Here is a 24,540-nt window from a genome sequence, read left to right as displayed (position 1 = left end):
GTCTCTCAGACAAGTTGGAGGCCAAGGACTTCATTGGCCATGGACTCTCAACTCCTTTTTTGTCCTCCTTCATGCTCTCTCTGTCTCAAGCTTCAGGCATGTTAAGGGGGATGGAGGGAGGGAAGCCCAGATTCTCCTCCCCACCTCTACCGCCCCCAAAAAAGCCAGTTATTTCTGCTAAGAGACCTCCTGTTCCAGTCTGGCAAATTTCATGAATGCAATAAAGATGGCTGACTCCCAGACAGACCCCTCTTCTCACAGAACCAGCAAGCAGACTTTAAGGCTTTTTTTCAAAAGCACGTAAGGGAAAGTAAGGCAATTCCAATAGGTGCCCTTGAAAATCATAACATACATTTACTGTGATTTTAATGATCATCGAAATAAACAGACAATTGGGAAATAACACTGCAATACCTTTCCACTAGTTAACATTTTTCTTTCTTCATTGTGCATATAAATACATTTGATGAGACTTCCAAGCAGGAATTTAGCCTACTCAGTTGCTTGAAAGCAAACTATTTTTTGTCTGCACAGTTAATTCGAACAGGGCCTTTCCTTTTGCCATTTATTTTTAGTCAGTTTCCAAATATTTCTATTGACAACTGTAGCATTCCATATGTCTGAGGGTAGGAATGTGTAGCTGTGGAGAAACAGCTGCACAACCACCCTGGGTTCAGAGGCAGTAATCTCAGTGTTACATGAATGCATTGTGGTGGTGGACATCTTACATGTACAAAAATCAGGAAAATGAAAAAGTGTGGTTCTCACAATAACTCTATGGAAGTTAGGAGCCTAAATACCTTTGTGGATCAGGGCTCTGGATCTCTGGCCCTCATCCTGCAATCTGATCCATCTGAGCAGGCCTTTGATGTTCATAGAGAATCCCACTGAAGTCAGTGGGGTTCCTCACAGACGTGTAGGCATCTGCCCCCATGGTTCAGATTGCAGGATCAGGGCCCACGGCTGAATTTGAGATCACATAGTCAGATCAGATTTCACACTATTGCTCCCTATAACTGTGCTTGGCAGAATGTGATTTTTATTTTGTTATAATTTTGACATAATGTTTATTTTTAAGCATTCTTAAAATGTTTATCAATTTAAATTTTCACAGTTGGGGGAAATTGGGGGGGGGAGCGGGAGGAGAGTCAGACAATAATTATTTAATGACAGCAGCCATTGAGATTCAAAAACCTAAATCTCTATAGCCATTAAAACACAAATTGTCAACATCACATCAAAATATCCTTTAATCCAACTCTAAGAAGTTCTCACACATCATTTGTCTTACTTTGTCTATCTGTTGATTATTATTGATGGAAAGATTTTTTCATGGGTTTGTGTGTATACAGTGAAAGTGACATTTACTGACAAAAATCTGATCCTTCAAGCCTATTTATAAAGAAGGTGCAATTTGAAATTGTCAGGGGGGAGAGGAAGGTATCACTAGCTTTCTCCTACCTTTAAGATAGAATTGGAAGGGCAGTATACATCAGGCTGTCCTAGTTAGCTCTCTGGGCTGCTAGTTTCAGAATGTTGCAAATCAACATGGTAAATTAGCAGGGTGGGGGAGGAATGACTGGCCAGAGAGATTGTGGTTAGACTGTATTTGAATGCACAATGCTGTATATCTTGTACAAATATGGGGAGGGGAATCAAATATGGCCCACCCCACCATTTTTAACATTTTATATGGAAATCAGATCTCTTCAATCCTGTGAAAGGTAATGCCCTCAGTGAAGTCTGAGTTGAGAGCAACGGGGAAGTTTTCTAAATAATCTGTTTCTGAGAACTACAAAAATTATCTGAGCATTTCCTGAGGTGGTGTAAAGCATTGTCATTTGCCATCTGAACTAAGCCAGCGGGAGGGATTTTTGTGGAAACTTTCCACACACGAAAATTCCCTTTGGGGCTGAGAACAAAGTACTTTTTGGAAACCTAGAAGCAACTGCCACAAGAATGAAAGTTCCCTCTTTTGGATGAGACATAAAACCAAGGTCCTGACCACCACGGGCTAATGATTAAAGAGCTCATGGCCCCTTTTAAAGCAGAGCAGCGAGGATGGCTAAATTCCAACTGCCTATTTCGGGTCTGCCTATTTCAGTTTCCCTTGCAGTTTCAATGTAGATGGTAGTAGGGGCACCTTTTCCCACCTGCCGTCCAATACTGTCATAGCTGGGCACTGTGCACTTAGCCCATGGCTATGATACCACCAGGCAGCCCCATAGACACTGCAGGGCCATAGTGTAGATGCTTCCCACAGGGAGGGAAGGGGTTTTCCCACTGATGTCGGTAATTCACCTCTCCAGCGCCCTCACTAGGTTTAGGACTAATTCTCCAGCCATGTCTCCACTGGGGAGCGAGCTCACCGACGGCGGTGTGACTTGTTCCCCCCCGCAGCTCCTGCAGGCCTCGGTCAGCGGCGGGGTTCCGCCCCAGAGGTGGCTGCATGTCAGCACAGGGCTGCCCGGGAGGCGGGGCGGCGGCGGCGAGGGAGAGAAGCAGCCGGCGCTGGAGGAGGCGGGGAAGGGAAGGGAAGGGGAGGGGCGCGGGTTTATTGGCCCGGCCCCGGGCAGGGCTGAGAGACTCACCGGCCCCGGACAGCTGGAGCCCGGCGCTCACATGATGCGAAGCGCGGGGGCCGGGGCCGGGCAGATCTCGGCGCTCGCAGCCCCGGCGAACTTTCCTCCGCTGCGTCCCGGCCCCGGCCCCCGGAGCCTCTTCGCTGCGCCGCCCCCTGCTCCCCTTCCTCCGCCCGCTCTTCGCCCCGCTCTTCCCCAGCTGCCTCCCCGCTCCCGGGCTCCTTCGCTCTGCGCTTTCCCTCCTTCCCTCGCTCCCTTTCCACTGATATCCCCCCCCCCCCCATCACTGCCTTCTCTGTTCTCTCTCCCCCCCTGCTGCCTTCTCCCCATAGCTGTCATTCACTCCTGTCCCCCCCCCCCCCCACCGTGCTGATGGGGCCCATGCCCCCCACGGAGGTGTACCCCTCTGAGCGGGTCATCGTGCTGCTCTCCTGCGTCCTCTCCTTCCTGGGCTCCAGCCTCCTGGTCTTCACCCATGTCCTATGGCCTGAGCTGCGGACCCGTCCCCGCCAGCTCCTGCTCTACCTGTCCCTGGCTGACCTCCTCTCGGCCGTGTCCTACTTCTACGGGGTGCTGCGGGACTTCGGCTCGACGTCGTGGGACTGCATGCTGCAGGGCGCCCTGTCCACCTTCTCCAACACCAGCTCCTTCTTCTGGACCATGGCCATTGCCCTCTACCTGTACATCGCCATCGTCAGGGGCGTGCCAACGGGCACCGGCCTGCTCTGCTTCTTCCACGTCGTGAGGTGGGTGAGGTTTGGCTAGGGTGACCCCGATCGCAAGTGTGAACAATTTATTGGGACGGGGGGTGGTGGGGATGTAAGAAAAAGCCCCAAATATCAGGCCTGGCCCTATAAAATTGGGACATCTGGTCAGCCCAGTTCTGGCCAAGCAACAAGTGTTTCCCTCATCCAGGACCCCAGTCCAGCCAAGAAGTGCCACTGAGAGCCGTGAGATGGGAGTCCCATTGGTGCCTGTCAGTGCCATGCCGTTGGTTGGTTGGTAGGGTGGCTATTGTGTGTTGGAACTTTTCCCCCTTGCATAAGCACCCACTGCTGCCAGGATGGGCGGTGAGCTGCTGGGAATCAATCTAGTCTCTCCTAAGGATACTTTGCCCTTCTTTAGCGTCTTTCAAACTAGGGCTTCGCAGTCAGGAACAAATGAAATGTCTCAATGCCCTTGAGAGGTAGTTATCATTAAACCCAGATGAGGAAACTGAGGCATGGAGGGATTAAATGATTTGCTTAAAGTCACACAGTGACTCTCTGCCAGAGACAAGAAAAGAACCAGGAATCCTGGTTTATAGTTCTTCTTTACGCAGCCATTCTGACTTCCTTCTGATCCTGTCCCACTAGAATACCCCAGGTACCCAAGGCATGGGTATTTAGTGCTTCTGCTCCAGGGACAAAGTCCCTCATTTAGCTTGTTGACCTAGATCAGAGGTTCTCAAACTGGGGGTCGTCATGAGGTTATTAGGGGGGAGGGTCATGAGCTGTCAGTCCCTGCTCCTCCCATGCATGATGGTAAGGGTGGCATGGCAGGGGGTTCATTGCTTTTGGGGGGTGGGGAGGGTCATCACAGCCTGAAATATTTTCAAAGGGGGTCCCAGCAAAAAAAAGTTTGAGAACCCCTGAATCCTTGGCCTCCCCACCTCTATATTCGCCCTGCACCAAGGCTGTAGTTCAGTAATCTTAGTAGATGTAGTCTGAAAGTGAAGCGGTTGCTAGAAAAGCGGTCGGGGTACCTGAAGGAAAGCAATACAAAATAGCCTGCTGCTGTTTACTGAAGTTGTGCCTGGGTGTTTACTATTTCGCTAGCTGATTTTCCACATCATGTTTAATAAAAGCCTTTATTATGCAATCCAAGCGTGTGTAATCATGTGCCACCTCCAAGCTCAGCCTGAGAATGATCCTTTAGTGCTCTGGGCTGCCAGGTTTTACATGGAAAAAGGTTAAAAAAACCCTCCAAGGCAAGCTAAATAGTGCATTTTTGGGTCTTTTTCTTTGTCAAATGCTTCAAACAGTTCTCTCTTACTTGCAAACAGCATAGTTTTGGAGATGCTAGAATTACATTGTTGTGCCGATCTAAAAGATGGGCCAGAGAAAACATCAAGTCTAAGTGTTAAGCAGAGAAGAAAATTGGATTCCTGCCCTGGCTCTTTTAATTATCATCTGCTGAGCGTAACGTCTACCTGAGTGGAAGTCAGAGAGCTTGAAAAAGCACTTAATAGCTCAGGCATGTGTGTGTGTGATTTATATGATCTTTGCTATTGCATGTTTGTTACAGTGTTAGGGGTGTTTTTTTCATTTTGTCTTCAAGTAAATTCAAGGTGAGGGGTATGGGAACTATGGAGAGAGGGACTGCTAGTGAGAAGGGGACGTCTAGTGATTAGGAAACAGGAATAGGAGCCAAGATCCGTGGAGACAAATTCTGCATCGACTTGCACCCCATCAAACTCGATAAGAATGAAGGAATGTCTGTGCAATCTGGCCCGTTTGTTCTTTTCCTGTCTCTACCAATGATTTATGTGACCATAGTCTGTGCCTCAGTTTCTCCATCTGTTTAATATTTCTCCACCTAAGGGGTGCAGGGGAGGGGAACTGTAAGGCTGGATTGATTGAAGTTTGCAAAGCACTTTGAAGTCCTATAGAATTGCTAAGAATTCAAGACTGCTCTTGCCACCACTAGGTGTTGGGCGGGAGGATCCAGAAGTTGAACTTCCTCTCTTTGTGACTCTTGCTGGGGTTTATTTTCAGGCTCCATAGAATCAAAATCGATCACCATGTTCTCACTGTCCTAATAAGCGTCAGCAAGATGCCTTGGTATCATTCAGCTCAAACTTTGCTGTGTTTGACAAGCAATGACAAGGCCGGTCATTGACATCCAGGTCCCATTATTGGATTCTGCTTCATAGGTGACTCTGCTGACCCAGGCTGTGCAGAGCCTGTGAAATATTTTTACCAGAGGTAAAACCACTGCAGCAGCTGCAGCAGTGAGGACTTGTTCCTTGCCCTTCCTATACTCATCATACTCTTTTCTCCTCTTTCCCCTCCCTGCCTTGTATTTTTTATTGTGGCTTGAGAGCTTGGCCATAAAAGCACAGCTTGGGATGGGTGCTGTTTGGCTGGTTATTTTTCAGGGCTCCAAAGTCCTTACTGCCCATACTAAATTGTCTTTTGTATACTGTCCAAAACCCCTTATCCAACAGGACAGGTCGAATCTAGAATAGCCACAGATGTTACTAGCAATGCTGCGACGTGGTGAAACAATTGAATGGAGGGACAGAGGGGGCTGTATAAAGACAAGATGATGTTGTTAGGAGTTAAAGATAAGATAAAATCGTTAGGATCCTTGAAGCATAAAAAGGGGTTAGTTTGAGATGAGATAAGAGTTCAGGAATCATTGACCCTCTTTGTTATAGTTCACCAAGGCCCTGATCTTTCATTGAGCCACACTTCTGCATATTCCCATTAACTACAGAGAGACTCCATGTGGGTACATGGAGCTATCTGTCTATTGAGAGCACATGGCAGGATTGGGGTTGATCATAGTTAAATTACCTGTAAAAGGGTTGACGTTTTAAAAAAGACAGATGCGGTCCCGTGCTTGCAGGTGTCTTGTGGTGGAAAAGGAAGGAATTGCAATTCTCTTTTAACATTCAGTTGAATCAGAGTTGGTTTTTTTTTTTTTTTTTTTAAAAAGTGATGTGTTCCTATGTCGGCTGCATGTGTGCCAAATGGTTGAACCCTGGCTCTTTCCTCTGAAAGAAATAGGGTTGTTGCTTTAGATGAAACCTGTCAAACTGGTTTCTTTGTTATTGACTAGAGGGGTTAACACATGCTTAGTTTTAACAGCCAATCTGGGGAGCTCCAACATACACGTTCTGTTTTATTGTGCAGGACCTTGAGGTGATAGTCTTTTGAAGTATTTGCAGTGTGTGTTAGTCCCAGTATCCTGGCCACAAAAGGTCCAAGTTAGTTAATGATGTTCTGGTTCTCTGAATAGCCCACAGAATCGCAACTGGACACAGTTTTCTTTGTTTCCTATCCTAAAGTGTGTAGTGTGGTTGTGTGCTGTTAAACAGCTATTGTCATACACCCCAGAAGTGGCTGCATTTCACTGGTGAGCCAAGCAATTAGACATACACACATGCTCTCTTTCTATGTATTATACATGTCTGCAGCACACTTTTTGGGATCCTTTCAAATACAGGGCTGTGTAAATGTAAAATACTATTGCATTACCCCGTCTGAAGTTTCAGTGAAATGGCTCTTAAACCTATTGCGAAAGCACCAGTGACAAATTGTTTTCATAGAGGTGAGATTGTCCATAAACTCTTAAGTGCTGCTGATAACATGCAGGAAGCTCTTGTAGTTTGCTTTGGTTTTGTTGGGTGGCTCACCAAAGGCTGTTACAGGTCAGATCAAGTCTCTTGCAAATACCTGACCAGTAGTGCTTTAGCGTGTAAATCCTTAGTCACATAAGCATCCGTGAAGGGAGCTCTTCCTGGTGACAGAAGATGATGCTCTGAGAACACAGAAACCAGATTCACTCAAAAATCTCATCTAGAGTAACTAGACCAAGAGACCAGATAATTGGACCCAGCTATTGCTAGCTACTAAGACTAGTGGGAATAGAAAGTTATAGAGTGGCCCATGAAGATAGTGGAATAGAACATATTTTTTTTTCTTCCCAAAGGATCCCTAAGCATTTTACCAATGACATACATGCAGTACAACTGAAATGCAGCCACTTCTGAGGTGGAGGGCAGCAGCCTGCCAGTGACTGCACACAGCACGTTGTATAGGTAGAGATGAGGGCCAAAGATACCAGGGCAAATGCCTGATTTTTTTAAAAAGTGCCATGTATTCTGCAGTGGCCGTTGAGAGCAGAGAGAACCTTGGCTTTTAAGGTCTCCTGAAGAGACCCATGCACAGAACTCGAAGTATTGGTCTCTCCCACTTACATATCCTAAAACTGTATGTATATATGTGCACTCTCTAATTCCAAACAACCATGGCAACAACGGCCTATGGACCTGCCACCGGCTCTGACAGTCCTATTGGGGGATTGCCTGGGAAGCTGGCCATGAGCTGGGTGTGGGTATGGATCCCAACAGTCCCAAAGCTCAAAGGAGTGAGGACCCACCCTCTAAGTTTAGGGGAGAGGTTTGGCTTTGTGTTCTGGTGAAGATGCATCTCTGGATAAAAACCTATACAGCTCGTGGCTCATATTTCCAGAAGCCCAGCCTCCTTTTTTGAGGATGCAAATTCCTGCTTACAAAAAAAAAAAAAACATTTGCAGTTTTGTAGGCGCACAGACCTACCACTTGAATGGGAGCTGCCTGACTTGCACAGACAGCATACGGCAAATCCTCCCTGTGCTTGTAGGAATTGCCTTTAAAAATAAACTGCTGCACAAAATATGTCAAATGGTGAACAATTGAACAGCCTGGCCCCAGACACCATTTTTGGGGAGGTGAGGAAACTGAAGTGGAAAGTTGAAGTGGGAGCTTCTTTAGCCCCAGACTCTTCATCCACCAGGTGTGGCAGGAGCAATGCAGCGATAATGTGCACCTTAGTGTGGATTAATATTAGCAGTTATCTAATAATAACAATACTTAGCTCATTGCCTTGAATAGTTAGTAATAGCTGGGACAGTTCTCCTGGCTAATTACCCTACGTCTTAGTGTATCTGCTTTGTGTGTCATCAGAGCATCACTTGCTGTTACCAGGTAGAGTACCATTCCTGGCTGCATACATGTCTGAGTATTTACACAATAAGGTACTGCCAATCTGGCGTTTGCACTTCACTTGACAAGACGTGTAAAAGCCTTTGTGAATCCCAACACAACAACCCAAATTGCAACAACACTTTACATCAGTATAACTCAAAGCCCTTTATGGAGGAGGTCAGTATCACTATCCCCATTTTACAGATGAGGACACTGAGGCACAGAGAGGAAGTGTCATACACAGAGTCTCACAGCAGCGCCTGTGAGGTAGGGGAGTGCTGCTATCCTCATGTTATGAATGGGGAAAACTGAGGTATATGGAAATTAAAAGCCTTATTTTCAGACATGATGAGCACCCGATCCCTGAGTGCTCAGCCCTTCTGAAGATCAGGACCTAAGAGACGGTTTCTCCATGGGCTCAGGGGAGAAAGGGCGTACCCAAGCCAGGAGGAGAATTCAGTAATTCCTGGCTCCTGGTGTTCTCCTCTGCTCCCTTTGCTACTGTGCGGTTGGTATGCACCTTGGGTGTGTCCTGTGGCCAACAGCAAAATATCTTCAAATGCATGAGCTAAGGAATGCCTCCATAGCCTAGTAATAGGCACGAATTCGGGAGTGGTCTGTGTGATCTGGTTGGCTAAGCATGGGATTGGAGCTAATCCTGGCATGGGCATGCCCCGCTGTAGCAAGCACAAAAATGCCCCATTCAGAACAGAGCTTCGTGTCCCAAACCATAACTTCTATGCTTGAAAACTGTCAGTTTTCTGATTTCACACCAGTATGCCCCTGTCTTGCTCTGACCTCCATGGTTCATTTCCTATCGAATCGCTGGGAAGCTCAATAGGTGAAAAAATACCAAACATCTGCATCAAACCCCATTTGCACTCAGAGTTGGGGCCCGTTATTATTTGTGACTAACCGTCACGAATTTACCCCCCTTTAATTTTTTCCCTGTTCATGAGTCAATCCTGATATCTGTAGAAATACTTGTTGATGGCTTTGTATAAACAACTGTTCAGCCTATAAGGTGATTCGTGAACTGCTCTCTCTCCATATTCATGGAGTATGATTGGCCATCTCAGTCACATGGACATTGTATTAATTTTTGCTTCCTGATTGGCCGAGTAAATGTTGTAAAATTGGAGAATGACAAATCGCAAACAACACAAGCTCTTGTAGTAATTTTCAGGCAAATGATCATGCATGCCAAGATGTGCGAAACTTCTGGGATTCAACAGACATTTTCACAAGTACTCAGCAGTTGTCTGAATATTTCTGAAAAGCCAATACATCAGGGGACTTAGTTTAAGTGTCAATTAGACCTCTAAATGCAAGATTTAGGTGCTCAGTGTAGGTGTCAATGGTCAAAATCTGGGCTGTAGTTCATTAGCTCTTGAATCAGCTGGCTCCATAAAATGTTTCAACAGTAGCATATTTTCATACACACAAGTCCAGGTGCTGGTGTTTCAGGGAGAAGAATGGAGACTGGAGAGTACTGCTATAGATTACTGCAATTTGGCAGTGAAGAGCCAAGAAAAGAGTGTCCTTGTAAAACATAAGAGTTTGGGCTGGCAGAGAGAAAGGATGGTAATACCAGCAGTGGTATTAGCAAGTGATCAGTCTAGCTGCCTATGGCCTATCTGAGTGTTCATCGCTCAGAGTAGGATGGGGGAATTGATGCTGGCAAATGAATTTCATGTGGCCAAAGCTACAAATTCATAGCAATAAAAAACGAAGACTTTTCTTGTCCACACTCCTGTTCTTGTTGTTTAATTGCATGGTAGCTGCAGCTTTGGCTCTTTGGTGATCTTCCTTTGCTCTGACAAAATAGATGTAAAATTCTGCCATTCTGTTTTGGTAGCATCTTATGCTGGTGGATTTGATTACACAGGATTCAAGGCAGCATGATTAGGCCTACCGTTTGCTTCTGTGTGCTTAAATCCTTGAACTGCGGAGAGAATTCTTAGATCGTGTCCATCTCCATGGTGCCTTCTCGTAGGTCAATAAGCAACATGTCTAGAATCTATCACACATGGCTTTTTTTCTATCATCCTCTATGGGGAAGTTGCGTGTATATTGCCAACTGAGAGAACCTGGGAGACGGGAGTATCTTTCCAAGTCACTTAGCTGGAGACTGCTCCTGTACTTGTCATGCTGGCAAAACTTGTTGATTTCACTATGCCTGAGGAGCTTGAGATCAGGCCCTAAAAGATGGTTTCGTTGCGTGATCTGTCAGAGACAGGTGAGCCTATATTATGATGACCGTGATAGTGGCTGAGCCTGCCTTTGAATAGGAGTGCTCTGTTTAAAACTGTTCACAGTAGGGCTTTGGTGGTGCCTGGGCTTCTTGTTGGCCTTCTGCGTGGTGGTGAATTTCACCTTTAAACTGTCTACCAAGACCTAAGCTCCAGAGATCACTTATTCCTCGAGTCTGCAGAGCTTTCTTAGCCCCTATCCAGTCATGCAAATCCCACCACAAGAAAAGCCATGGAGAAACCTCACTGCTTGGCTAAATGTTATGAGAAGAGAGGGATGAAACTAACTAGTCGGCTGCAGGGGAGCGGAGCACTCCATCCTATTGTGTTAAAATAGTGTTCTCTCAACTAAGTGGCATGAAAGTTTCTTAAATACTATAGTGCTGAGTACCTAATAAATCCAGGAGAGAAATCAATATAACTGATCCACACCATCCCATATAATGCCATTTGGAGGACTTAATTGTATCCCTCTTTTCCACCTCTTATTTTTCCCCCTGATGTTTAGATTTTCCTTCCTTCAGATCAAGGATCTGCTGCACTTTAGACCGAGTGACCTTGGTGAATCATAGGTCTCCTCAGTGATTGTCTCTAATGACAAGAGGAAATGTCTGGATGTTGTAATTACTGAATTGGTACTCTGTGGAACTGAGCAAGCTGTGTTATCCTGTATAAAAAAAAAAAACCCAAAACCGCGGCTTCAGTCTGACCTTGTAGGGGAAAATAAGGAAATGGAAGAGAAAGCAGGGGATGAAATGTCATTGTGTAACTTACATGTTATTTCCAGAGCAGGAAGAGCCCAGCTCCTAGAATAGATTAATTGGGGTATCTCCAGCTGCTGGGCAGGTCCGGAAATGGAATTCAGCAGGGAAGGTGTAGGCATGCACTATACTCAGCTACACCATGGGGTTCCCATGTGTGCTAATGGGATTTCCCAGCTGGCCCGGTGCTGAAGTCACCAGCTGATTATCCAAGGAGACTTGTGTCCTCTATGTTGAGGGTTTGCTTACTGTCTGTGACCTGTTCCCCTGCTTTGAACTGCATTGTGACTGTGAACCGAACTACGTCCTCCCCACCTCACCCCTGCCTTATCCCCCTCCCCTATTCTCTCTTCTTAGCTGGGGAGTCCCACTTGGCATCACTGTGGCTGCTGTGGCTCTGAAGAAGATTGGCTATGACGCGTCGAACGTCTCTGTAGGCTGGTGCTGGATCAACTTGGAAGCAGAGGATCGGATCCTGTGGATGCTGTTGGCAGGGAAATTGTGGGAGCTGTTGGCCTATTTGATCCTGCCAGTCTTTTACATCCTCATTAAGAAGCACATCAGTAGGGCGGTTGGTACCCTGGTTGCTTTTGCTTTCAATAAGTACGACTTATGATGGTGTCTTCATACCCTTACAGATCTCAAAGCATGCTAGCAACTGCATAGACAGGAACTGCTCCACCCACACCTGAAATGCAGCCACCCCTGGGGAGCAACAGTAAAAAGCACTGCTGTCCCGTGGCTGAGCATGAGAAGAACACAGCACCCATTTAAAAACTGTAAAGGGAGGGGACGTGGAGGGGTAGAATGTAAATATTGGAGTAGGAATTCTGTCTGCACGTTGGGGGCAAAATCCACACCTGGTGTAATTAGAGACCGCTTCAGTGGAGTTTCATCCACTTACACTAGGCCTGAATTTGGCCACTGTGGGAGGGGAGTGTGTCAAACATCCTTAGCCTGACAAAAAGTGATCTTTAGTGGGTCCACTGTGCTGGGCATTGGATACACACGCCTAATAAACATAAATTCAGCTCCTGCCCCAAAGAACTTTCAATTTATACAGCAAATAACAATGAAATCCCTGATGAGCATAAGAATTCAGAGGGCCAGTTAGCATTTGAATAATGTGGAACTATAAACCTAAACTGGCGGGACAAAGGACCACCAGAGGACAGATTCCTATTTTTTGCCTTAAATTATGGATTTAAAAAAGCCAACTCTAAAAATGTCATCTTTTCCTGGTCGCCAGCACAGTCACAAATCTGCTGGTCAGGGTGGAGCCATGACAGTGGTAATTAGAGACAGCAGACAGCTAAGGGATTGGTTAAGCTAGACATCCAGAAGTTGGGCTGTTTCTCCCACCTGGCTTTAATCAGGAAACCTGGTTTACCATCTCCCAAAGGTTGGGAGATGAGACTGGGCATCACCTGATCACGTCTGTATTGGAAACACTGGGGAAAGTCCTCAGTTGCCTGGAGATCTAGAGAAAGGGGAAGAGGAAGGAGTTCGGAGAATGTTTGCTGATGCTGATCACCAGTCGCCCGTTTCTGAACTAGACGGAACTCTGTGTTCTAGCAGCTGTGAAAGATACCAGCATGACTGTCTAGAAACCCAATCTGCCCCTTCCCCACCCATGTGCTCTGTGCCAGAGACATTTGGGCACTGTCCTCTCTCTCATGTGCTCTGGGCTCTGATTCCTCTGCAGGAAGGGACCTGAACGCAAGCAGTTGTTATAGCTGATTTTTGTAACTGGATTCTGAGAACTAAAGGCAGCAGCCCTCTGGGCCATCTGGACTGCAAAATTTTCTCCTTCCTCCCCTGTAGCTTGGAGCTGTGCTGAGCCTCTTCCCGTTCAGGGTGTCTCCCACTTCCAAGAAACAGCAGTAAATAACCTTCCCTGCAGCGGCGGCTAGTTTAACCCGTGCTGGCTTAGTTTGGAGCTCCTTATAAGCCAGCAGGGGTTTGCAACACATGCGTGCTGGTGATTGTGAAAGCAGCTGCACTATGACAGCATGCAGAATGCTGGCAGGGTGTATTCTTTCCCCAGAGAGTCAGTATCCCTATGGAAATGGTGTGGGACTTTGCGGAGGGCCCTTGGAGGGGGCTAGGCTCCCATCTGCCCTGTGAGGTCTGTGTGTGACTGCGCAGAGTCTTCTGGGACAATGACCTTTTGCTGGCAGGGCAGCTAGCACTGGAAGGAGCAGGAGGGATCGGGTGGGGAGGAGGGGGATGAAGGGCATAAGATTGTATACATATCTACAGCATATGTGAGAGGGAGGCAGCGTTTCCAGGGGGACACCTGTGCTGGGTTGTGAGGGGGAGTGTTCTCTCTTGCACCCACATTAGCACTCCAGGTTTTAATGGACCCTGACCCAGCAGTTGCTGCCTGTGCTCCATAGATCGGCACTCAGCCCCCCAGGGATCTCGCCCTCTCACTGTGCTCTCTCCTGCCGCGTGTAGCACTTTCCCAGCTTCCAAGGGTTTGACTGCCCCAGCCCTCCCACTCCCCCTCTGAGGAAGGTCCATGTTATCTCCAGCCTGCTCATGAGGAAACTGAGGCACAGAGAGGTTAAGTGGCCTCCCCAAACCCATAGAGAGGGGCTGCCTCAGAGCTGGGGTTAGGCAGGCTGGTATAACTTTACCTGATCAGTTCCTAGGCACTGTTGATGGGAACTAGAGAAAAAACAGAGGTTGTGTGAGAACTCAGGAGCTCCTTGCTGCCTGTCCTGTGCTGAGGCCACTAATCTATATCACTCTCCCTCTGGCTGAGAGAAGAATGCTGGTGTGAGGTAAATAGATTGTGAATCGAGGAGAGTTTCTCACCCCAGGAACAGGAGCCCCAGAGGGTGCGGGGGTGAGCAAAGGCTGGACCTGGGGTTCAGGCTGTGTGGAATTGAGGCCAGGAGCTATGAGAAGGGAGTGGGCAGGTGTGTATAAAGGCAGGCGCTGATGAGGCTGGAAACAGAGTTTCTAGGTGGAGATAAGGACTCTGAGACCAAGGAGAGGCAATGGAGGGAGTTGCCTTCTGCATGTTCACATTGACCCAAGCAGATTTCTTGACTAAATCAACTTGATTGACAAACCGGCTTTCCATGCAGGTGTGAGAAGGAGGCACTTTAAATGTGTCTGCGGCCCTGTCTGTCTCAAACGATGCAGGACGGCTGGCCTTGTGGCTCAGTTACTGAACCGGGACTCAGGAGATCTGTGCTCAGTTCCCAGCTCTGCCACAGATGCCCTGTGAGACCTTGGGAATGTCATTCAGGCCCAGGTTTTCAGATGGTGTAAATCTGTGTCCGTCCAGTGGCTCTGGGCCGATTTCACCAGCTGAGATTCTAGCCCTTAATCTCTTGGTTCCCCTTCTGTAAAATGGGAATAATCCTTCCGTGCCTCTCTTACATAAGGACATGGATGTTTGTAGGGCTCTCTGATATGTCAGTGGTGCGGTTATGAAACTACTTGAATAGACCATTAACCCATTGGAGACCACAGAGGCAATAATAATTAAATACTTTGTCCTTTATAGTTATCTTTTATCTGTGGAGTTCGGTTTTATAAAAGCGGGTTGATATAACCCCTATTTCACAGGCATGTGGAGATTAAGTGACTTGCCAAAGGCCATGCAGCAACTTGGAGGCAGAGCTGGGAACAGAACCCAGGTTTCTCAACAATCAATGAGCCTATTTTGTGAAGCATTGTGGATGCTTATGTTGCTATAGCTGTGATTGTTCTTAATTATGTAGCAACCTAGGTGCATGTGATGCTTTTACAGAAAAAGACAAGGTGTCCCATTCTGTGCTCCTTCACATCTGTGTAGCTCTCTTGGTTGTGCCAGGGTTGCTTATGTTAACAACAGAATTTGACCCAAAATCTGTGCTCCAAAGAACAGAGAGGTAGCCAGGCTGGAGCCCTACCGGGGCAGTCTCTGTCCAGCGTGGACATTCCTTTCACTGACCGTGTAGCAGATGGCAGAGTGCAAAGGGTTAATTGGCTTCGACAAGAAGCCACCGGCTTGAGCGTTCGCGAGCAAGATTCTAGTAACCTTCAGAGTCTCTTTCATATTTTCTTTCCTTTGAAGCACGCGGCACTCTCCGAATATCGCCCCATACTAGCCAGGGCTCCTGCCTTTCAACCCAGGACTTCCGTAGCAGATAAGAAATTGATCCTCATCCCCCTCATCTTCATCTTCCTCCGCATCTGGAGCACCATCCGATTCATCCTGACCCTCTGCAGCTCCCCTGCCGTGCAAAATTCAGTCCTGGTGGTCCTGCATGTAAGTACCTGCCGGTCACTGCACACGCCTGACAGGTCCGTATGGGAGATGGGGGTGAGAGGTGATGGGCTTTCCCATCTCTGAGACATACAGTTCTTGGTCCCCACCATTTTTGTGGCTGGATGTAACAGTGCAAGGACTCTGCAAACGACTTGTACTCGTTGTGCTTGCATGCCACCAGCAAAGACTTCATGCTAGCCCAAGATCATAGAGCCATAGAAATGCAGGACTGGAAGGAAACTTGGGAAGTCATCAAGTCCTGCCCCCTGCCCTTTGGCAGGACCAAATAAACCTAGACCATCCCAGGCAAGTCCAACCTGTTTTTAAAAACCTCCACCAATGGGGATGCCACAAGCTCCCTTCTTCAGCTCTGGAATAGGCTTCCTGCTCTTGTTGTCACACAGCTTTTCCTAATATCTAACCTAAATCTCCCTTGCTACTGATTAAGCTCATTGCTATTTGTCCTACTCTCAGTGGACATAGAGAACAATTAATCAGAGGCTTCTTTTAACATATTCAAAGCCTGTTACCAGTCCCTTCTCAATCTTCTCTCAAGACTAACTCTGCCCAGCTTTTTTAACCTTTTCTATAGGTCAGGTTTTCTAGATCTTTTATCATTGGTCACCTCTGCACTCTTTGTCCAGATCTTTCCTAAGGTGTGGTGCCCAGAATTGGATACAGTATCCAGCAGAGGCCTCGCCCGTCCTGAGTAAAGCAGGATAGTTACCGCCGATGTCTTACATTTGACACACCTGTTAATACACCCCAGAATATTAGCTTTTTTTTGCAGCTGCGTCATTTTGTCGACTTCAATTTGTGATCCACTATAACCCCTAGATCCTTTTCAGCAGTACTCCCACCAGCCCAGTTATTTCCCATTTTGTAGTTGTGCATTTGATTTTTTTTTTCCTTCCTAAATGAAGTCTTTTGCGCTCGTCTTTATTGAATTTCATCTTGCTGAAATTCAGACCAGTCTCCAATTTGTCAAAGCTGTTCTGAATTCTAATCCTGTCCTCTCAGGTGCTTGCAAACCCTGCCAGCTTGGTGTCGTCTGCAGATTTTATAAGCGCACTCTCCACTCTGTTATCCAAGTAATTAATGAAAGTATTGAATAGTGCCGCGCTCAGGACTGACCCCTGTGGGACCCCACTAGATACATTCTCCCAGTCTGACAAAAAACCATCAAGAACTACTCTTTGAGTTTGGTCTCTCAGCCAGCTGTGCACCCAGCTCATAGCAGTTTCATCTAGACCACATTTCCCTAGTTTTGCTTGCATATCATAGGAATCCTGCATGTATTTCTCCTGTTCTCACTGAATGCTGCACCAGCCTATATCATTTTCTGTAAGCATGAGGGTGTGCCAAGAAAGTGATACCGTGTGACTCTCCCAATTCTTTTTACAAAGGCAGCTGGGAAAGAGGGGTGCAGGGGGGAGAAAGACAAGACTGGGACTCATTATCCTAAATCAGCATTTCCTAAAGTGGGTGTGTGACCCTTCTGGGGGAGCTAGTTAGGGGACACAGATACATCTCTGCTTCCTTTTTTTTAAAATGACCCAGGTATAACAAATGCAGCAGATGTCTGCCTGTGTTTGCAGGGAGCCTGAAACAATAGCTTGGAGGTGTGGGCTGCCCCATTCAATTCAGATGTCCAGGATGATATTTCAAATGTCAAAATGGTTATTTCACTGCTCATCAGAGCAGGGAAGAAAGGAGAGGAAGGGTCATATTCTGAAGACCTACACAGATACTCCAGTGTTTCTCTGAGCATGTGCAATGTCCCTATGGGTGGGCAAGGGTTGGAAGATGACTCCATTAAGACTGGTAGCTTTCAAACAACACCCAGAAGAGTTGCAGGTGACAGGCTTGATTGATTTTCCTGGAAGGTGGGGAGCTCAACTTCCACAAGTTTGGGCAATGCTGCCCTGAACAGTGTTCTCTTCCTCTAATGCTGTGGTTCTCAACCCGCAGCCCAATCAGCACCCAGCTGTGGCCCATGTGACATCCTCAGGGCCATACAGGTTGTATATGTATTGTGGATGCAGCCCACATAACACATAGCGAGCTGCAGTTACAGCCCATGATGGTAAATCGGTTGAGAACCGCGGCTCTAATGTAACATGCAAGACTTGCACTGTTCTGGGAAAATTATATCTGCATTGCCATGGCTCAGCAAAACCTTTTTTTATTGCTGTGGTGGAGTAACTTCTTGGCAGGGGTTTTTGCTAATCCATTGATGATTCATGTAGACCCCACTGCCGATTGGCACGAACACCGGGGGAGACCTGTTGTGACTGGCCCAGCTCTGTGAACTGAGGGAGAAAACCAACAAACGTGATTTAAAAATCAGAGGCTGCTGCATCCAAAAATGCCCTGCCCAGGAGCAGCAGTTTCAGCAGCATCTAGTGGCCAGAGGGGCAAACTGCAGTAAAAGGTGTTCCCTTGTCCCAGTTACTAAAGATTAAGAGCGAGACCCATGTCACAGGCCAGAAACTCGGGGAGCGTCTCTCCTGGAACAGAAATGTTGACTCTAATGGAATAGAGCTGAACTTCTCCTCCTGGATACCCATGTCTAGCATCAGGGGGCTGGATGGAGGTGTTCACACCTCTCTGACCACATTTCAAACAGAAAGAGAGTCTGAGATATTGCCTCCAGGTGCGCAGGGGTTGCTACTCTGCTTTAGAGAGTTTCAAAGCTAGGCTATTGTGGCTTGGTTTTGGGATTTGTTGTTGTTGGACCCAACCTCCATTAATTCATAGATACGACAATTCTGTAAAGCAAGCGGCTTGTGAAATAGAACTTCCTTAGCTTTCTTGTCCCTTTCTATCCCCTTTTTCTCTCCATCTCTTGACACGTCTTCCGTGTCCGAGTGTCTCTGCTGAGCTGTCACTCTTTTATAAACGGTCCCGTTTACTTTCTCAAATCTTTCTCTCCCTGCCTCCACTCTTTCCTGGACTCTCTTCCCCAGTGTCTTTCCCTTTCCCCCCCATTTCTCCGTACCCCTATGACCAGCCCTGTCTTAGGATGGGGCTCGAGGACAAGTTGTCTTTTTACCCTTCTAATGCGGGTAATTGTTTTAGAGAGACAGTGAATTTGGGGACCCTTCTAAGCGCAGGTGAGTTGTCAGCCATTCCTGACTGCTTAGGAGAGCAGCGTGGGAGTCTCACATAAGATGGGCAGCTTGGTTTTCTTTTTGGTGCAGGGATGAAGTCCCAAACTCCTGTCCTCTGTTTAGGCTGAAACCCCCTGCTCTGTCATTTCCGTGACTGTCTTGTTGGCCTACTTCAGCATCTGATTGTTTCTGGGATGGAGGCGTGACGTTTCCAGTAACTGCTCGGAACTCATTTTCTCTTCCTGTCCTGGCAGGGAATTGGGAACACATTCCAAGGAGGTGCCAACTGCATCATGTTTGTCCTCTGCACCCGCGTGATCCGGACCCGGCTGCTCTCTTCCCTTTGCTGTGGTCGCTACAGAGGCTTGAATCAGCCTTCACAGAGCCTAGAGGGGAGTTACCAGCAGGCTGAGCCCCCCAAGCACATGGAGACTGAACGGATGAAGGCCGAATTCACGAGCATCTGAGCCTCGAGTCTCTGCATTTGAGTGTGAGATTCCATCTTTCTTGGTAAAGGTTTAACTGTGAGTCCTTTCTGCTGTCCTGCCTGTGCACACAACCTAGTAACGGTGTTTGGGGTAATTGCCCTGGGCAGCATGAAGACAGAGTAGGAAAATAACAGCCAGCTTTATTGAGAGAGATGAATTCGGCTGTGAGAGCAAGTGAGAGCAGAGAATTCCACTGCAGCTGGTTCTGCAGCATAGCTTTCCAGCTCTGGGCGTTTTACAAGCATCAGTGAATTGATCCGTGCAAGGCCCCTGTCAGAAGGGGAAGTATGAAAAATGGGGAAACAACAGACAAAGGCAGTCTGTGGTGAGGACAGGAATAGACGCCTGTGTTTTAGCTGCCCAATCATGCCACCCCATATGTCAATTGACCATGCAGGCAGCCAGGTGAAGATAGAGACCTGTGGTTACTGCCACTGCCTGCAGTACATATATGACTCCCAATACCTTAGTGTCAGAGGACTTTACGCTCTTTATTGCATTATCCACACAATATCCTTGTGAGCTATGGGAAGTAGGGCAGTGCTGTTAGCCCCACTTCACAGACAGGGAGCTGAGGCACAGAGAGGCTAAGTGATGTGCCCAAGGTCACTCAAGAACTATGTAGCAGAGGAGGGACTTGAACCCCGGTCTCCCGTGTCATAAGTTAGAGTCCTAACCCCTGGAGCATCCTCTTTCATACTGCCTGGCTCTGTTAGTGTTTTAGATGTGCCCATGTCTTAAGAGTCCTGTTTCCATTTTGAGGCCCAGCCTGATGGGAACTTAATGCAGCGCTGGGAGGGGGCGGAGACTTTGCCCTTCTGAGAGCTGTGTGGGTAGGAGCGTGAACATCACACAGCACTGGATGGAACAGTTTGTGGCAACACCCTCTGACGTTAATATGGAGCTGCAGCCCATGGAGATAACAGGACCCATGGTGCCATGTTTAATCCGCTCAGATCAAGGTGGATCATTGTGCCCTGGGAGCTGTAGTCTGTGTGCAAAAGCAACTGCAAGCCTCACCATGTTCCTGGACCTGTATGGGCCCTTCAGAGCACACTCCACCGCCAGTAGCACAGACATGAACTTGAAAAAGGCAGCAGTCTTTCTGGAGTCACTGAGCAACTGGCTGTTACACAAGAGGGAGGGACACGACATGTCTTTGGGTGAGCCCTTCCCACTCATTTTTCCTTCTCATTCTCTTCTGATGCAAATGCCAGGCTTGAAGAATCAGCACAGGATTTTGCTTCCTAGCCACATTTTTTGTTTTAAAAAAAAATGTATTTGCATAAGCAGCTTGTGCAGAAAATTACCAACACATGAGCCGTCCGAGGACAGAATGCAGCAGCCAAACTCCCATTGGTCCATGCACACAGCTGTTCAGTGGCTGCTTTCCTTGGTGTGGCTAAGATTAGTACTGAGCACATGCACGGCGATCAAATGATCTCGCAGTCTCAGCACAGCACTAGGAATGCCCACGGTCTGACACCGGCTCTGACGATGAAGGGGGTGGGCCTCGTGGGAAGGTCTTTTATCTTCATTTCTTCATCTGTGTGTAAAAAACAAAGTGCGTGTGGGAGATTGCCGCTGGTCCTATTTTATGTTCCAGGAATGCCTCGACTTCCCGCTTGGGGGTACGAGGCTGCTGTGCAACGTGCTGCATAAAAGTATAGGAAGGCAAGGTCCATCCTCCAAAGAGCTTACCATCTAACTCGCCCACCTTTCAGGATGTTGAGAGATGGACTCAGTTAATGTTAGTGAAGCACGAGGAAGGTGCCAGCCTTCAGATAAGTATGACGTGCAGGTGACTGGTAGTGTGTGTATGCACAGTAGTCCGGAAGTGAGAGTGCAGTATGTACAGATTTCCTGGAGCTAGCTTTGATCTAGCGAGCTGGAATAACAGAAGTGGAACGGGCTAGCCACCAGAGTCCGTACCCAGGGTCCCAGGCGGGGTTATGCTCAAGCCGCTATCCCTTGCGGCCGTAACTTCACTACTAGTGTTCTTCAAACTCACTAGATCAAAGCAAGCTCAGGTGGGTCTGCACCTCCTGCAGTCACTCCCATGGCCGTGTAGACAGACCCTGAGAGCTATGTCCTCCCATCAGAAGTTTCTATTAACTGATAATGAGCGAGCAACCAACCCAGTAGCTAAATCTCCTGTTGCTGATGGTGAGCATTGCATGTGACTTGATGAATGGCAGCTGCAGTTTGGAATGCCTTCCTGACTTAGAGAGGGGGAGAGCCGAGGCAATAAAAGGGAAATTAAAACTTCCTTTGACTCTTTTGAAGCTGCCTCCAGAAGAGGAAATAAGAATTCTGATGGTTAGGAAGGTGTATTTTTAAAAAAACAACAAAACCAGCTTCTTTCTCAATTCCTCTTTCCATATCTCTCCGAAGAGAGACTGAAAAAACTGGATTTGGTTAGTCTGGAGAAGATTGAAGGGGGACAAAAGTCTTCAGGTACATAAGGTTATTATAAAGAGGAGGGTGATAAATTGTTCTTAGACAGGGAGGACAGAACAAGAAGTCATGGGCTTCAGCAAGGGAAATTTAGGGTAGACATTAGGAGAAATGTCCTACGGGTCAGGGTAGTTAAGCACAAATTACGTAGGGAGGTTATGGGATCTCTGGGGGGGTTAGACAAACACCTCTAAGGGATGGTTTAGACAATACTTAGCCCCGTCTCATAAAAACACTAGCATAGACAAGGCCAGAGCAATGGAAACCAACCCATAGGAAGCCAGCAGAGGTGGGGTTTTAGTTTCTTTTGCTGCAGCTGAGTCCGTCGGGCTGGCTGCTAGGAAGCTCTGAGCTGGTGTGCAGAAGACTGAGCCATGTCTGACACTTGCTGCTACGTGCCAGTGATCGCAGGGGTACTTTGTGGGGGGAAGCTGCTGATGGCAGTGCTCTGTGCAAGCCATGCTGCCTGGATAAAGAGCAGGTTGGGTCACCTTGGGTCATGTGCTTCTGGTCTTCAGCAGGCTTGGTGCAATGATGAGGTGCCAAGGGGACTCTCAGGAGAGCAGCAAGATCCTTGATCGTAACTTGTTTGCTTTTGTTTTGAACAGGGAACTGAAATGCCACCACGTGCCTATAGAGGGCGCTAGAGGCCTGAGGAAAGCAAACACCCACTTAAGCAATTGAGGTTCCAGGAACGACTGACAGCATCTTTACGGAAATCTCCCTCCATGGAATTCAGATCCCAGTTGCAGCTGGCTTTAGCTCTTCTCTCAAGATTACTGGGAATACGCTACTGGATCACACTCCAGCTTCAAGTATCTCCTCCATCCAGCCGCCCCATCCAACCCACCCTGGGCAAGTTTAGAAATGGTTCTTGGGTTTTGGTTTTTCTGTTTTACCAAGAGGATTTCTCACCGTGTGTCTGGGGCAGGAGGAAATCCACAAAGTTCTGAAAACTCCAGCAACGTCTGAGTGGAAGTGCCTTGGACCTGTGATATATTTCTCGCCTGTTTCAAGAAGCCTTCAAGGGGGCTCCGGGCCTTCTACGCTTGAGATAGTGGATGGGTTTGAAAACTTGGCAAAGTCTTTCTTTGTTACCCTTCGGCTGGTGGTGGTGTGTGCGTGTCTTGGGTGTTTTGCTCCTTTTCCAGGCCACAGCAGCTCATCTTCCTTCTGGATTTGGGATGTGAATGAGCTTGGGTGGCTGCTTGATTAAATCATGGCTCTCTGGACGGTTTGGTACTGAGGGTAGCTAAGTGGGGCGGGCGTATCAACCCAGCCATCAAGCGAGTACAGCCCCTGAAGGGGACAACATGGACATACGGACACATTTTGCTGCACAAACTCTAAATCCAGGTTTCGTTCTTCCAAGGCACAATCTGTTTTATTAATGCTCCCCTTCTCCCTCTGTGGTTTTTAAAATCACAACTTGGGTGTTAGGACATACCATCTCTTTTAGAACATGTCCTGAAACCTTTATCTTTTTAACAAAGTCCTCATCAGATGCCTGTCTCTGTATGGATTGGAGATGCCTCCTTCTGGTGCTTTTTTCTATGGAGATGTTATTGTTCGGTGTGTGAGGGCGCAGATTGGTCTGCCAACACCTCTTCACAGTGGGCGAGGGAGGAGGGAGAGAAACTGTGTGACAGTGTTTTTACAAGTTCCCAGTGTATCTGTAATTTAACAAATGATTGTGGTTGTCCAAGGCATGTACTGGGGAACTAAGCACTAGCCACCACGCCAACCCTAGGTGTTGCTCTTCCTGATTTTTTTTAATTTTTTTTTTTTAACTGGGATGTCTCACCGGCATGGAGAGCAACCTACTGAGTTGTGTGTGTATGTGGGAGGGGTTGGATGATGTCACTTGAAATGTCCACTGCCCTCTTGGTATAAAATTAAAGGACTGTGTGAAATGAGTGGGTGAGTCTCTGGCGGGTTCCCAGCACGCACATGTGCATGTTGTGGGAACTACCAGCGCAGCTGGCACCTTCTGCTGCTGGTCTGAGCAAAGAGCCCAAGAACTGAACTGGGAGACTGAAGATGGTGCCTTCCCTATAGATGGTCAGTTCCGAGCCACAGCGGGGGGGTAGCATGCTGCTGGCTTCCCTGATTGCCTGTCTGTGCAGGGAAAATCATTATCAACGGCCCCGTGCCCTTATTGTGGACAAGGACAGTCAGGTCCCATTTTTGAAAGCAGCTGGGTACAGCTTTCAAAGGTGCCTGAGTCACTTAGTCTTTAAAAATCTGCTATGTGGTGGTGGCTGCACACGTGTGGTCTGCCTGCTGCCCCATTACCCGGTGTGCAAGGTAACCCATGTTTGCAAACCACGGGGTCGGCGTGGCTCATCCTCCCTGACGGTGCCTCATTGACCAGCAGCACCATCTATTATCACGGGTGCACAACACCTCCCATTATAAGTCTCCGGGTTCGGTTGCTTTCTAACTTTGCCAAGCTTGTGACATTTAGGCTGTAATTTCCCATGCGTGGGTTTGTCTGGGGGTTGATTTTTAAGTTTTCAGCCAAAACGCTTTAGCCGTTGCCAAGACGGATGTTGGGGGAAAACATATTATCAGTGTTAAAAAAAAAAACAAACCAAAAAAAACCTGGTGACCTTTCTGTGGAGAAATTCTAGCACCCCCATGTTTTGCAGAAGGAACTTCAAATTCGGTGAATGGGTGGCCCTGGGGCCAGCGATGTGGTTTTTTTGGCCAAATTATAAGCCTTTGAAAAATCTCAGCTTACATATGTGGAGACTTCTTGCAGTCTAACAGCACTGATGCAGAGACTGGAACTGGAAGCCGGGGAGAGGGAAGGGAAGAAGGAAACTTGGATGGGAGCGACTGGACATTGTTTAGCAGTAAGACTGGGTCTGACATCCAGGG

At 47.5% G+C, this 24,540-nt stretch overlaps 1 protein-coding gene across 5 annotated transcripts; it reads left to right on the top strand.

Moving 5' to 3' along the window:
* Positions 1-2,827: 2,827 nt before the first annotated feature.
* On the top strand, positions 2,828-24,394 carry GPR157 (G protein-coupled receptor 157). Of its 5 annotated transcripts, XR_010923504.1 has the most exons (6): positions 2,828-3,328; positions 11,687-11,900; positions 15,405-15,599; positions 18,967-19,222; positions 20,163-20,363; positions 22,266-24,394. XR_010923504.1 is itself a non-coding variant. In XM_067567327.1 (5 exons), exons 1-4 carry the CDS (start codon positions 2,955-2,957, stop codon positions 19,177-19,179), a joined length of 996 nt encoding a protein of 331 aa, XP_067423428.1. In that variant the 5' UTR covers positions 2,828-2,954; the 3' UTR covers positions 19,180-19,202; positions 22,266-24,394. The 5 variants fall into 5 exon arrangements, 3 of the variants coding, with proteins under 3 accessions (XP_067423428.1, XP_067423427.1, XP_067423429.1); XR_010923503.1 differs by lacking the exon at positions 20,163-20,363 and having other exon boundaries at positions 18,967-19,236; XM_067567327.1 differs by lacking the exon at positions 20,163-20,363 and having other exon boundaries at positions 18,967-19,202.
* Positions 24,395-24,540: the final 146 nt, after the last annotated feature.

This window comes from Emydura macquarii, unplaced genomic scaffold (assembly GCF_026122565.2).
Source record: "Emydura macquarii macquarii isolate MOO-44397 ecotype Brisbane River unplaced genomic scaffold, CSIRO-AGI_Emac_v2 contig_2768, whole genome shotgun sequence".
In the NCBI taxonomy this organism is placed as follows: Eukaryota; Metazoa; Chordata; order Testudines; family Chelidae; genus Emydura; species Emydura macquarii.
The sequence above is the reverse complement of the archived record's forward strand: the minus strand, read 5'-3'. Positions and strand labels throughout refer to the sequence as shown.

What these genes read in the sequence shown, in the direction of transcription:
- GPR157 (XM_067567327.1), top strand. Translation starts at nt 2,955, where the DNA reads ATGGGGCCCATGCCCCCCACGGAGGTGTACCCCTCTGAGCGGGTCATC. An exon ending in TGCTTCTTCCACGTCGTGAG is followed by an intron (nt 3,329 to 11,686) that starts GTGGGTGAGGTT and finishes CTCTCTTCTTAG; the next exon opens with CTGGGGAGTCCCACTTGGCA. An exon ending in AGAAGCACATCAGTAGGGCG is followed by an intron (nt 11,901 to 15,404) that starts GTTGGTACCCTG and finishes TTTCCTTTGAAG; the next exon opens with CACGCGGCACTCTCCGAATA.